This window comes from Pelodiscus sinensis, chromosome 31 (assembly GCF_052426305.1).
Source record: "Pelodiscus sinensis isolate ZL-2025 chromosome 31, ASM5242630v1, whole genome shotgun sequence".
Lineage (NCBI taxonomy): Eukaryota > Metazoa > Chordata > Testudines > Trionychidae > Pelodiscus > Pelodiscus sinensis.
Window position 1 is genome coordinate 5,748,963 of NC_143082.1, and position 14,486 is coordinate 5,763,448.

The window sequence follows — 14,486 nt, forward strand, 5'->3', positions numbered from 1 at the left end:
CACTGACACCTGCCCTGCCTAGAGTTGCCAGGTGTCCAGTTTTCGCCCGGACAATCCGGCAATTGCGTCTTCTGTCCGGTAAAAAAAACAAACACAGAAAACACCGGACATGTATTTCGGATGGAAGGCCAGCGGGGACATTTCTCTGGCGGGGCGGGGGGAACGGGCAGCGTGGGAATTTAAAGGTGCAGCTCAACAAATTTGGTAAGTTTGGCTTGGGCCACAGTGACGTGAGCTGGGGCTGTCTCGCTGTGTGTCAATGCAGAGCCTGGCACAAGGGGGGCTCTGACCTCGGCTGGGGTGTCCAGCTGCTCCGGTGATTCTCGGTGCTCCCGCAGCGCGGCGCTCCAGCTGCAGGGACTTCCTGCCGTCAGGCGCTCGGCCCCATGGCAGGCAGTAGAGTTGCTTGTGTCTCAGAGGGCAGTTTGATGTCCTGTCTGCACTTGGAGCCAGGGGCATGTATGGGCAGGGGGTTACTCTGGGAGGCTGCTGCTCCTCAGGTGGGGAACCAGGGCCAGCAGCTCCAGGTGCTGGGGGATGCAGTAGTCAGGTGTCACCAGGTGCTGTGGTGTACTGACAGCTCTCCGGCTCTGTCTGTGAGGATCACCGTTCAGCTCTGTGTGTGTGTGTGCGCGCACGCGTGCCCCTCCGTGTCCTGTGTAGACTTGCACAAACGGCCACCACAGCAGACTCGGGGAGCCCCACGGACCACAACATCAGAGAAGGAGCGAAGGTTTGTACAAAGTGCAGTTGTCAGTAGACTCTGCCGAGCCACTAGCCCAGGGGTCTCCAACCTTTGTATCCACAAGATCACTTTTTCAATCTAAGTGCAATGTAAGATCCACCACTGAGGGTGGGGTGAGCTGGGATCTCCAGGTAACTCAGGAAAGAGCATCGGCCTCTGGAGAGCAGGGTGATGGTGGCTTGAGCTAGGCAGTGGCTGGGCAGCCAACACAGGCTGCCCCAGAGATGGAGCTGGCTCCTGCATTAGGAAAGTAGGATAAGGGCCCCTCTGAAGATAGGGTGGTGGGGCAGGTCTTGAGGTGTGTGAGCCTAGGGCACTTACCTGGGGAGGGCAATATCATCATGGGGTCAAGTCCCACCCTGGAAGCAGACAGACAGCTGCCCCAGGGATGGAGCAGCAGAGCCAAGGCAGACCTGCCCCACCCACCCTGCCACCCCTGAAAGCAGCTGGCATGTACAGCAGTGACTCCATGTGCTGCCCCTCATCTGTAAGCATCAGCCTCCACTGGCCGTGCTTCTCCATTCTTGGTCAATGGGAGCTGCAGGAGCAATGTCTGCAGGCAAGGACAGCATGTGGAGACCCCCTGCTCTGACCCTCCCAGGGGGTTGCAGGGAAACACTAGCCACCTCCAGGAGCACAAGTGCCACAGGGACAGGTTCAGCATATTAGAACTCACTACTCAAAGAATTAAATGTAAGCATAAGCGAGAAATGAAAGTGATGCAACGCACAGACCAGTCAAACGCTAAAAAGAACCCACTTTGCAAGCAGTAACAACCCACCCACCGGCCCCACCCCTCCATCCCCATCTACGTGTTGGGTCAGCAGATGAGAGGGAAGGACAGGCTGTGTTTGTGCAAATGACAGACACACACATACACAAGGGCTGCGTCTAGATTGGCCTGATTTTCCGGAAATGCTTTTAACGGAAAAGTTTTCTGTTAAAAGCATTTTCGGAACAGAACGTCTAGATTGGCACGGACGCTTTTCCGCAAAAGCACTTTTTGCGGAAAAGCGTCCATGCCAATCTAGTCGCGCTGTTCCGCAAAAAAAGCCCCGATTGCCATTTTCGCAATCGGGGCTTTTTTGCGGAAAACAAATCTGAGCTGTCTACACTGGCCCTTTTGCACAAAAGCTTTGCGCAAAAGGGACTTTTGCCCGAATGGGAGCAGCATAGTATTTCCGCAAGAAGCCCTGATTTCTTACAGTAGGAAGTCAGTGCTTTTGCAGAAATTCAAGTGGCCAGTGTAGACAGCTGGCAAGTTTTTCCGGAAAAGCGGCTGATTTTCCAGAAAAACTGGCCAGTCTAGACACAGCCAGAGTGTGTGAGAGTGACAGAGATTTGCATTGCTAAGCTCCCTCCATCCCCTTCTCTCTGTGTGGAGATGGGGTACAGGGGTGTGGGAGTGGGACACCCTGACACCGGCACTGCCCCCACTTCTCCCTCCCACACCCTGCACAGCAAGCAGGAGGCTCCCAAGGGGCACCTCCAAGGCAGAGAACAGGAGCAGCAGAACAGTGGGGGCAGGGGCAATTGCAGGGCCAGCACTTGATAGCTTCCCAGCCAAAGCAGTCAGGATCACCCATCAGAGGCTTCAAGATCTCCTGGTAGATCCCGATCTACTGGTTGGTAACCACTGCACTAGCCCCTGCACCCCCGGCCTGTCGATCTGATAACACTTCCCTGCCAGGAGAGCCGCTGAACCAAAACCAGGCTGATGGAGGCGATTTCAGGTTGCTGATCCTCATTTCTGATCTTCTCCTGCCATGTGACATGCAGAAGCTGACAGAGACCGCGAGAATCAACAACATCTGCCTAGCGCCCTTCAGCCTTGCTCACCACACGTTCGCTTCCCTGTGGGGTGTACACACGTGTGTGCAATGTGTGTGGGTTTGTATGTGTATGGGGGATAGGGTGTGTGGGTGTGTAGATGTAAGGGGGATGAGGATGTGTGTATGGAGTTCTATGGTAAATGCCATTTTTGAAGGCTTTGAGCCAGGTACCTTTGATGAAAGCACAGAAGGCTGAGGTGTGAGCGATAGCTCTGAGAACAGTGTTAGCCCAATAGAGGACATGGTGTTTTTGTCTTTGATCATTATTCTGGGTGAGTTCATTGGAGAAAACCAAAAATACACGTGCACAGCATCCGAAAAGCGGACGCTACACAAGATTGGCAGCGGTCTGCCCACCCTTTGGCCCGTTAGGAAATAAATTCAAGAGACCGAACTGGATATCCATCAGGTTTATTCCTAAAAGCCAGTAATCAGGAAGAACAGTTGAGCAGTGTCTGGGAAGCCGGATAGTACAGCGCCGCTACATTCACAACACAGAAGGGGGCGCCCAAAAGGTGCAGGTGCCAGCAAGGAGTATTTCTGAGATGCTTTCACAAGTTACAACATTCTTTACACACCACAAAAATCCAGCCCAACAGTTCATCCCAGTTCCTTAGCTCGTTCTGTTCCGTATCTTTGTTCTGTACTTCCCAGACTGGTGCTAAGACCCAGAATGAATGAAGTGCGGATAGGATCAGTTTCCTACCTGTGGAGTTGTGCTATTGTAGGATATTGTTAGCACAAGCGAACCGATTTCTGGGACAAAGAGAGGGCCAGTCCACAGTCCATTTGGGTCAATTTCACAGTTACAGGGTTTTTTAAATGGTGAATTTCATGATTTCAGCTATTTAAATCTCAAATCTCACAGTGCTGTAAATGAAGGTGTCCTGACCCAAAAAAGGAGTTGGGGGGGGGGGGGGCAAGGTTATTGTAAAGGGGTTCTGGTAGCCTTACTTCTGCACTGCTGCTGGCAGCACTGCCTTCAGAGATTGGCAGCTGCAGATTGATGGCTGCTGGCTGGGCACCCAGCTCTGAAGGCAGAACCAGAAGCAGCAGCAGCAGCGCAGAAGTCAGAATAACATGGGATGGTGTAGCCACATTTTCACCTGCCCTTCTGCCTGCAGAGCTGGGCCCTTGATTAGCAGCTGCCATTCTCTGGCTGCCCAGCTCTGAAGGCAGAGCTAAAATATGGGTGGCAACACCAGAATCCCCCTAATAACCTTGCGACTCCCCCCCCCCCCCGCGCAACTCCCTTTTGGGTCAGGACCCCAGTTTGAGAAATGTCAGAGTCCCCCATCAAATCCTTAGAGCATCGGGCAAAAGCGCACAAGAGACCAGACTCCACATGGGGAAAACCAGATTTCACAGTCCACAATGCATTTTCATGGCCATGAAGTTGGCCCTAAACATATGGCACCTGCGACTCTAGAATAAGTGTCACCAAAGCAGCATCCCTCACTAGCCCACCTCTCCTTTGGGAGTCCTTGGGGCTCATCTATGGTCAGGCATGTTCCCCTCCCTCCCGCCACTGGAAGCGTCTGCCCCTTGGCCCTACATCCTCCCTCATCTCTGCCTTTGTCTACACTTAAACCACTACCGCAGCCCAGCTGCAGCACTTCCGAATAGATGCTACAGCACGGGGAGGGGTTGTCCTATCATTAGAGGAAATCCACCCCCTGAGACGGGACAACAGAAGAATTATTCCACCACCCGAGTTCTTCACACTGCACATTAGGCCGGCTTCACCCCTGCTCCTGAAAGCTGGTCCGTCCACATCGTGTGAGGCCCGGCAGAGACGTGACAACCGGCTACCTCCTGGGGCATCCACACACTTGGGTGTTTCAAGCTCATGCAGCCACCCAACATTCAGAAAGCTGCCCAGGTAAGCACCTCCCGACAAGAGCCTGCCTCTGGCATCCCAGCCCCTCCCTCCCCCAACCCTCTGCCCCCCTCCTGCACTCCTACCCCACATTACCCAAACTCTCTGCACTTGTGCTCCTGCACCCACATTTCCTCCCCCACGCTGCACCCCCTCCTACGCCTTCCTCCAGGTCACAGCCCCCTCCTGGACTTTATACACCAATCCCCATCCCCCACTCACAACCCAAATCCCTGCACCCCCTCCTGTACTCCAGCCCCAAGTCAGAATATTCTCCTGCACCCACCCTTACCCCTTTCCAAGACCATGGACCTTCTGCACCCCAATCTCCTGCCCTAGGTCACAACTCCCTCCTTCACCCAAATTCCATCTGTCGGATTCCGCTGACAGGACCAGAAGCAATGGGCTTAAATTGCAGCAAGGGAGGTTGAGGGTGGACATTAGGCTACGTCTACACTGCGGAACTATTTTGGGATACCAGAAGTATCCCAAAATAGCTATTCCATGTCTTTTGAACGTGCCTGTTATTTCGAAATGTAATGGGCTTGTTATTCCAATGTCCCTGTAAACCTCTTTCCACGAGGAGTAACGGACGTTTCAGAATAGCGCTCTATTTCAAAATTTACTCAAAATAAGCTGCTCAAATTGCATAGCTTATTTCAAGTTCCCGGTGCAGCATAGACACACCCTAGCAAAAACTTCCTAAATAACAAGGTCATCATTTTCCACAGGATATGCCATTCGCCTGTGAAACAGGTCCCCAAAGGACTGCTCACTTCGGAGGAGTCATTCTCTTCCTCCTCGCTGTGCGATGGGGCCTGTAGGGCAGGAGGCCTGGCCTTACGATGAGGAGAACTGAGGCGGCCGCCTCAGGTGCCAGACTGTGGAAGGGCACCAATAGGACCCAGAGGGTAGAAAATTGTGTCTGCTGCTGGTGCGTGTGTAGGTACCAGAGCAGAACCATGAGAGCAGTAGAACAGGAAGAAGGCAGAATCGAGACCTTTCAAAGATTTGGCCCAAGCAAGGTGGCAGGGGGGCGGCATTTGAGCTCCCCGCCTCAGGTACCAAAATGTCGTGGGCTGGCCCTTTAGGGCAGCAACAGCAGCTGTGGTGATAGCGGGGCATTTTCCCAGCCTCCTTCACTTCTCAAAACAAGCACAAGGGCCAGGCCTCAAGCAGCAACTGGCCACCTCCCAGACCGGGGTGTTCCCATGTTTATTAAGCTCCCTGCCTCAGTGGATCCTGGTCCTCCCAGTGACGGTGGAGCTAGGGTTGCCAGATGGTTTCAACAAAAGTGCCGGACACACTTGATTGACATCACAATCGACATTCCATCTAAGTTAGGAAACACCGGACTGTTCTATTTCCTCATTTCTATTTTCTCAATTTGTTTCCCGAACAGAAAGCTCAAGTACTGGCCTGTCCAGTTCAAACCGGACACCTGGCAACCCTATGCGGAGGACCAGGAGCTCTAGAACCATTCCACACTAACCACTGGGCCTCGCTTCCCTCCCACTCCTGGTGCCCAGCTCCTTGAGCAACCACTAGCCCCTGTAGAGCGAGGGACGTGATTCCAGCACCCACTTCCCCCAGGGCCCCTACACTGGTGCAGCCTCCTGATCCCCCAGTGGAGGGGACAAAGGAAGTGCTATGTGGGATTCAAAAAGCCACGGGGGCTGAGTGAGGCCAGAAGATGTGGGGGGCCAAACTCAGGAAGCAGGCGTCACGGATGGGGAGGAGCCTTCCCTGGGAGCAGCGAACGGGGAGAGGGTCAGGATACCTCAGGCAGAGCGGGGGTGGGTGAAGAGACAGCCCAAGCCCCTGACAGGGTCATGCCTGGGCCGTGAGCCATGCCCAGACCTGGCGGGCAGGGACTGAACTGCGGCCTGTGCTCAGAGCTGTGGGGTGAGCAGGCTGGTTACACCCTGGCAGCCCTTTCACAGATCCACCTGTAGGAAAACCTACAGGGCTCATCGTTCCACAGGCCGGTCCCCAGCAGCTGGGCGCAGTCCTCGCCCTCGGGTGTGTGAAGGAGCTTGTTATTCGGCTCCCCCTTCTTCCAATACCTGAATGAGAAGCAAGAGACGACTCCTCAGAGCCCGTAGCTGCCAACTGTGATCCCTCAGGGGATACGTCCCCTCCGTGTGCACGACATTCCCCCTCCAGGAGATGGAGCTTTTACTCTGAAGTGTCCACATGACTGTGGGCCAAGACCAGCGTGATGATGGGTTGATTCGAGATAACAGCCTACTACTGAGTAAAGCAGCAGCTCCCTTGGTGTAAGTGCTGGAGAGCTGCATTATTGTAGGCCCACGTTAGCTGGGGGAGAGGCTGCCACCCAGACACCCCACGGCAGCAGAAACTTGCCCTCCCCATGATGTCTCAGACCAGCCCTGCAGAAGAGAGGTCCCCTCTAGGCTCAGGAGGCTGCTCCCTCCCCGTGGGCCAGTCAGTCCTCGACCACGAGGACCAATGAGCACACAGTTCGCTCAGTGGATGCCTTTCCCATGCGGGGGGAGGGGGAGCTGAGGCCCAGCCATCTTTTGTCATAGAAAGAGCAAAGAGTGAAGTCGTGCGGTTGCTAGTGTAAGGTGACTGTTACCCCTTACTAAAACTCTGTGGGAGTTTTTTGGTTTACCAGCTTCATAAGGGGAAGGGTTCATGAGACTGACAGACCCCAGAGACAATGGAAAGCAGTCAACACTCCAGCTCAGCCTGACTGACAGGTTGTAAGTGGGGATTGTTCTGGCTCTGTCTCTGAACAAACAAGCTGTGTGCAGAAGAGGTCCTGCAAAGACGGAGAGCTGAAAAGAGCAGTGCAAGCTGTATGAAGAGGTCCTGCAAAGACAGAGAGCTGAAAGAGGAGTACAAGAAGAAGTCCTGCAGCGACAGAACCAGACACAGACAGGCCAAGCAGTGCAGACCCTGTGTTGAGCAGCAGACTGGCAGTGCTCAGAAAGCCAAAAGGGACAGAGAAACAACACAAGGAGCTGGAACTGGCCAAGCAGCACAGCCTGCAGCTGGATGTGGTGAGCTACTGGGACCTGCAAAGTGTGGGGAAAGGCTCTGGACTGGGAGAGGGGTCTGGCCACTTAGAGACTGAGGCTGTGTGGTCACTGCCAGTGCAAGCGTGTCCAGCCTGCAGCCCCTTGCAGCACATCCAGGGCTTCTAAGGAAGAGACTGTGAACTGTCCTTACACTCTGCAGACTGCTGTGTTGATGTCCCTGTGCTACAGAGCAGGGCTGTGTGTTCTCATTTAACCATTCTCATTGTTTCTTATTCTATTCTCTTTAATCAGTTGATGTTTAATAAATTGTATTTGCTTTGAACCTTATGAAGTGATCACTGGGCCAAGAAGGCCTGCAGTGTAAAGAGAGCACCTCGGAGTGGGGACACCCTAACTCCTGCCCCTAGTGACTACAAGGTCAGGGATTAAGCCCCAGGAAACCTGGGCCCAGCCTTGTTGGGGTTTCAAGGGCTCTGCTACTCAGGAGAGTGGAGGGGGAGCCCTCAGGATCAGGGAGCCGTGGGGTAAAGGAAGTGGGAGCGGGGACTCAGATCCTTTCGCTGGTTCATTTCACCGGGGTGTATAGAAGCCAGGAAAGTTCCCCACAAGAGCGGGACCATTCCCCCGCTTACATAATTGGCGTCACGAACAGGATCCTATTCAAAGGATCCACCCCATTGGTTTATTTGTTGAGTTCTGGTAGCACCATCCAGGCCTGGTCGAGAGCACTACCATGGCTGGAATTGAAGAACTACAGATCCAAGTTGCTGAACTTCAGCGCAGATTATCAGACCAAAGTGAGGCATTACAGCAAGCTAGAGCTGAGCATAGAGAAGCCTTATCACTGGCCAGGGCAGTTATAGACCAACAGGCAGCAGAAGCTAAGAAACCCCCTACTATTTATGTCCCACGGGAACGGAAGGTTGCAGAGTTTGGTGGCTTCCCAACTAGGCCAGGAGACATTACGGTAGAGGAGTGGGTGAAGTCTGTGAAGGCAGCTCTGCATGTGCTAAGAATACCTGAAGAAGATCATGTGGATTTCATAGAGGAGCACCTCAAGGGCCAGGCCAAGGCCACAGTAAAGTTTATGGCAATGGCAGACAAGAAAGATGTGAAAAAGGTATTTGAACTCCTCCTAGAAGTGTATGGAGACAAGGTACCTATTGGAACCCGGCTAAAGGAGTTCTTTGAGCGAAAGCAGGAGCCTGGTGAAACTATCCGGGCATATGCCTATGAACTCCAGGAGAGAATGAGCAAAGTGGAGCGGCGAGACCCTCAACGAGTTTCAGACGCAGATATGGCGCTGAAAGAACAGATGGTGTTTGGGCTCCGGGATGACTCCCTCCGCCGTGAAATGAAGAGAAGGCTGAAGGAAGAGCCTGGGAAGAAGTTCCCTGAACTCATGCAGGCTGCCATTATGTGGTCAGAAGAAGAGGAGGCTCCTTTGGAAGAGTCCGGCAAGCCTAACTCCCGAACACAGAGTGGGGGCCTAGTCAGTGCAACTACTGGGGAAAAGGCCCTGCCCCAAACACAGTTAACATTGGAAAGTTTAAGTGAAGCTATCCAAAAACTGGCAGTCCAGCAGGGGGAGATGCTGAAAGTAATGACTGAGGTGATGAAAGAAAAATCTACCTCCTCCACTACTTGGCCAAAATACCCCAGGACCCCAGGGTCCCGAAGGCCCCCACTAAAGGATGAGCTGGGAAGGTACATTTGTTATACTTGTGAAAGGCCAGGGCATACTAGCCGAGATTGTCCACTGAAGAGGGGACTGGAATCCCGAGTGTCTGAAATCCCAGAGACACCAAGATCGAGTAGCACATCAGGGGAAGGCCAAGTGGGGACAGAAGGGTTCCTACGGCTGTCCCTCGGAAAAGGGCAGCATGCCAGCAGTAAGGAAAAGGACCCTGATGATGCTAGTGCATTTGATGACTTCTGTGGTCGAGCTTTTGGGGACTGCTTGACAGTGGAAATAACCATAGCAGGGGTGAGGACCCGCTGTTTGATAGACACTGGCTCAGAAGTCACCACTATTTCTGAATCATATTTCCAAAACTACTTAAAAGAGAGAGATCTGACCATGCATAATACCCGGTTTGTACAGCTAACAGCAGCTAATGGATTAGCTATCCCTGTTGTGGGGTGCCTTGAAGCTGATGTAGGGTATATGGGTCGGATAATCCCGGGAAAATGCATCTTTATCCTAAAGGATCCAGCTTCGGAAAAGACTTTGATGGGGAACAGAGTACCAGGAATTCTCGGGATTAATATAATAAGAGAGCTGAAAGAATTACTATTAGTGGGGGAAGGAACCCAAGAAATGAACCGGCATGGGGAGCCTAGGATGAAGGCTGCATTGAAGCGGGTACTGGCCGAAGTGGAGAGACAAGGATGTTTTCCTGGTCCCACAGGACAGATTGGCTATGTAAAGGTGGCAGGGAGACAGAAGGTAGTTATACCTCCCTGGAGTGAGAAGATTGTTGATGGATGCTGCCAGGTACTAAGCGGATTCAATGGATACCGGGTGCTTGTGGAGCCAACACGAGGGGCCAGTCTACCTCAGGGACTACTGGTTGCGAACGTACTTGCTAATGCCAGCAAGGGAAAAGTGCCAGTCAGGCTGCTAAACTCAAGTAAGAAGGCCATAAAGTTGTACCCCCGCACTAGAGTGGCAGAGGTACACAGACCCGAAGAAGTAGTACCCCCAGGAGGAGGAGTCCTGGAAGAAAAGGGAGATGAGCTGCGAGTGACAAGGTTGGAGAAGGGAGCACAGGTTACTACACCCCAAGAGGCACCTGATGGAGAGTTACTCATTCCAGTCCAAGTGGATCTCCAACAGCTAACCCCTATGCAGGCTGGCCATTTACGGGCACTACTGGAGAAACATCAAGAGGTCTTTTCCAGGGATGACCGAGACTTTGGTTATACCACCATAGTGACACACCGAATACCCACTGGAGATGCTGTTCCAATAAAACAGAGACACCGGCGGATTTCACCACAAGTGTTCCAGGAGGTAAAAAGGCACATCCTGGACCTAGTGGCTCAAGGTGTCCTTAAAGAAAGCCACAGCCCCTGGGCATCGCCTGCAGTGATTGTAATAAAAAAGGATGGTGGGGTGCGATTCTGCTGTGATTACAGGAAATTGAATGAAGTAACACAAAAGGATGCTTACCCGCTACCCCGGGTGGAAGAGTCCCTGGATGCATTAGGAAGTGCCAGAGTGTTTTCAACTCTTGATTTGACTTCTGGCTATTTTCAGGTTGCAATGGAAGAATAGGACCAGGAAAAGACAGCAGTGACAACTCCGTTTGGGCTGTTTGAATGGACGCATATGCCATTTGGCTTGTGCAATGCACCTGCTACGTTCCAGAGACTAATGGAAGAGGTGTTGGGAGATTACATCCTAGACACTTTGCTAATATACCTGGATGATGTTATTGTGTTTTCCAAAGACTTCGAGAGTCATATAGAAAAACTGGATGTAGTCTTCACACGACTGAAGGAACATGGGTTGAAGCTGAAGCCAAGCAAGTGCTGCCTCTTACGTGAGAGAGTCAAATTTTTGGGCCATGTGATTTCGAAGGATGGAATCCAGGTAGATGAGGAGAAGACCAGGGCTCTGGAAAACTGGCCAGTCCCGAAGAATGCCAAACAAGTGCGACAAGCTCTGGGTTTCATGAGCTATTATAGACGATTTGTTCCAAAGTTTGCACACATTGCTGCGCCACTATATGGATTGGCGGGCCAACCAACTGAAAGGAAGAAAAGGGATCAATGCTTTGTATGGGATGATGCCTGTCAGGCAGCTTTTGATGAACTAAGACACCGGCTGATGACACCACCTGTGCTTGCATATCCTGACTTTAGCCTGCCATTTTTGGTGACAACAGATGGAAGTCTACATGGCCTGGGTGCAGTGCTCAGCCAGAAGCAGGAGGGGGTTGAGCGTGTGATTGCATATGCAAGCCAAGGGCTGAGGAGGTCAGAAAGAAACGACAAAAACTACAGTGCTTTTAAGCTAGAATTGCTGGCCTTGAAGTGGGCTATTACTGAAAAATTTAAGGATTATCTAATGTACTCTAAATTCACTGTAATCTCAGACCACAATCCTCTCCGATACCTGTCCACTGCTAACTTAGGTGCGATTGAACACCGGTGGGTGGCCCAACTTGCTGAGTTCACTTTTGAAATACAGTATAAACCTGGAAGACAGAATATCAGTGCTGACATCCTGTCTAGATTGCCTTTGGAAGAGGAATTAGAAGAGGGTGAAGACCTTGAAAAGGACTTTCTGGTCATTCCTGCAGACGTTGTGCGGGCCTGTTTGTGGCTAGAGGTTCCGAAGCCAGAGGGTGAAGTGATGGTAAAAGAGGTATCACAAAACCTGGTAGAAGGTGAGGATGCAATAATCTCAGGGTATTCGTGGGAAGAAATTCGCACCCTGCAAAAAGAAGGGGACCTTGGGCCAGTCTTAGAGGCAGTCATGAACCGGATGAGGCCAGACCGGAGCTTTGGGGCCAAATACCCTCAGTCTAAGAAGCTGACCAGACAGTGGGAGCGACTTAGGTTGCACCGTGGAGTGCTGTTCCGTGTAATCTGTCATCCTCGTGATGGCGAAGAAGTGTGGCAGTTAGTGGTGCCAGTGTCACTTCGCCGACAAGTTTATGAAGCCAGGCATGACCATGGAGGGCATTTTGGAGACAGAAGCACTCTTGAGGTGATGAGGAAGAACTATTACTGGCCTACAATGGCTAGTGATGTAACAGCATGGATCCGTCAGTGCAAGCGGTGTGCCCTAGCCAAGGATGTGTTTCCGCCCACTCGGGCCCCTTTGACCTGCACTAACGTGACTGCTCCAATGGAGGTCTTAGCAATGGACTACACTCGGCTAGAGAAATCTTCAGAGGGGTTTGAGAACGTACTGGTTCTCACAGATATGTTTACCCGATTCACTGTTGCAGTTCCAACTAGAAACCAGACAGCGCAGACAACGGCTGAAGCCTTCCTAAAACACTGGTTTATGTATTATGGTTGTCCAGCACGGTTACACTCAGACCAGGGGAGGAATTTTGAGTCAGGGGTGATATCAGCATTGTGTAAACTGTATGGCATAGCCAAAAGCCGAACAACACCCTATCACCCACAAGGAAATGCTCAGTGCGAGAGGTTTAACCGGACAATGCATGACATGCTCAGAACACTCCCGCCGGAAAAGAAACGAGCCTGGCAGGAGCATCTCCCTGAGCTGGTGATGGCCTATAATAGTCACATCCATTCGTCGACAGGGTATTCTCCTTTTTATCTCATGTTTGCTAGAGATCCCAGGTTGCCATTGGATATTCTGGACAGAGAGGGCCCTGAGGAAGATGATGTGACCAATCTGGATGACTGGGTCAAAAGTCACCATGACAGGCTGAAGAGAGCCTGTGAAGTTGCTCTCAGTACGTCTAAACAGGCAGCCCAAAGCAGGAAGAGGACTTATGATCGCAAGTCCAGGGGGGCTCTCATCAGGCCTGGTGATCGTGTACTAGTTCGTAATCATAGACACCGGGGGCATAATAAAATACAGGACAAATGGGAGTCGAGTCCCCACATTGTAGTTGCTCATAACAATCCTGACCTACCAGTTTACACCATTCGACCTGAACGCGGATGTCAGGAGAGAACGGTTCATAGAGACCAGCTAAAACATTGCACCTTTAGTTCAGTCAGGAATCCTAGGAGGCGTAGATCAGGACGGCCTGAAGAGACTGAAAGGAGTTGGGGAATGGTTTTAGTCCCACAAACTGAATACCAAAGGGAGCAGAGGGTAGCAACCCCTGACCACAACGAGGATAACCTGATCCCTCAGGCTGACCCAGTATTACCTGAAGACAGGGAAATAGAAAATATGGGTAATGAACCACCTGTTGTAAGAAGGTCCCAGAGAACTAATAAGGGTGTATTGCCTGTTAAACTTAGAGATGATTATGTTATTGGTCCTATGTAATGGCTTAATGAGTGTCCGCATGTCCAGTAGAAATAAGATGTTAAGTATGTGAAATGTTTTTGTTAATTGTTAATGTTTTTTATATGGTGTGAATTTTGTGGCTGTGGTAGAATTCTAGCAAGGGGGAATGTAAGGGGACTGTTACCCCTTACTAAAACTCTGTGGGAGTTTTTTGGTTTACCAGCTTCATAAGGGGAAGGGTTCATGAGACTGACAGACCCCAGAGACAATGGAAAGCAGTCAACACTCCAGCTCAGCCTGACTGACAGGTTGTAAGTGGGGATTGTTCTGGCTCTGTCTCTGAACAAACAAGCTGTGTGCAGAAGAGGTCCTGCAAAGACGGAGAGCTGAAAAGAGCAGTGCAAGCTGTATGAAGAGGTCCTGCAAAGACAGAGAGCTGAAAGAGGAGTACAAGAAGAAGTCCTGCAGCGACAGAACCAGACACAGACAGGCCAAGCTGTGCAGACCCTGTGTTGAGCAGCAGACTGGCAGTGCTCAGAAAGCCAAAAGGGACAGAGAAACAACACAAGGAGCTGGAACTGGCCAAGCAGCACAGCCTGCAGCTGGATGTGGTGAGCTACTGGGACCTGCAAAGTGTGGGAAAAGGCTCTGGACTGGGTGAGGAGTCTGGCCACTTAGAGACTGAGGCTGTGTGGTCACTGCCAGTGCAAGCGTGTCCAGCCTGCAGCCCCTTGCAGCACATCCAGGGCTTCTAAGGAAGAGACTGTGAACTGTCCTTACACTCTGCAGACTGCTGTGTTGATGTCCCTGTGCTACAGAGCAGGGCTGTGTGTTCCCATTTAACCATTCTCATTGTTTCTTATTCTATTCTCTTTAATCAGTTGATGTTTAATAAATTGTATTTGCTTTGAACCTTATGAAGTGATCACTGGGCCAAGAAGGCCTGCAGTGTAAAGAGAGCACCTCGGAGTGGGGACACCCTAACTCCTGCCCCTAGTGACTACAAGGTCAGGGATTAAGCCCCAGGAAACCTGGGCCCAGCCTTGTTGGGGTTTCAAGGGCTCTGCTA

At 51.7% G+C, this 14,486-nt stretch overlaps 1 protein-coding gene across 1 annotated transcript in view; it reads right to left on the reverse strand.

The window, feature by feature from the left end:
* Nucleotides 1-4,718: 4,718 nt before the first annotated feature.
* Nucleotides 4,719-14,486, reverse strand: part of LOC149520916 (CD209 antigen-like protein C) — a 30,744-nt gene continuing 20,976 nt past the window's right edge. The window contains exon 6 of the mRNA XM_089774723.1: nucleotides 4,719-6,522. Within this exon, the coding sequence (XP_089630849.1) occupies nucleotides 6,375-6,522 (148 nt within the window). The 3' untranslated portion in view covers nucleotides 4,719-6,374. The remainder of the gene's footprint in view (nucleotides 6,523-14,486) is intronic.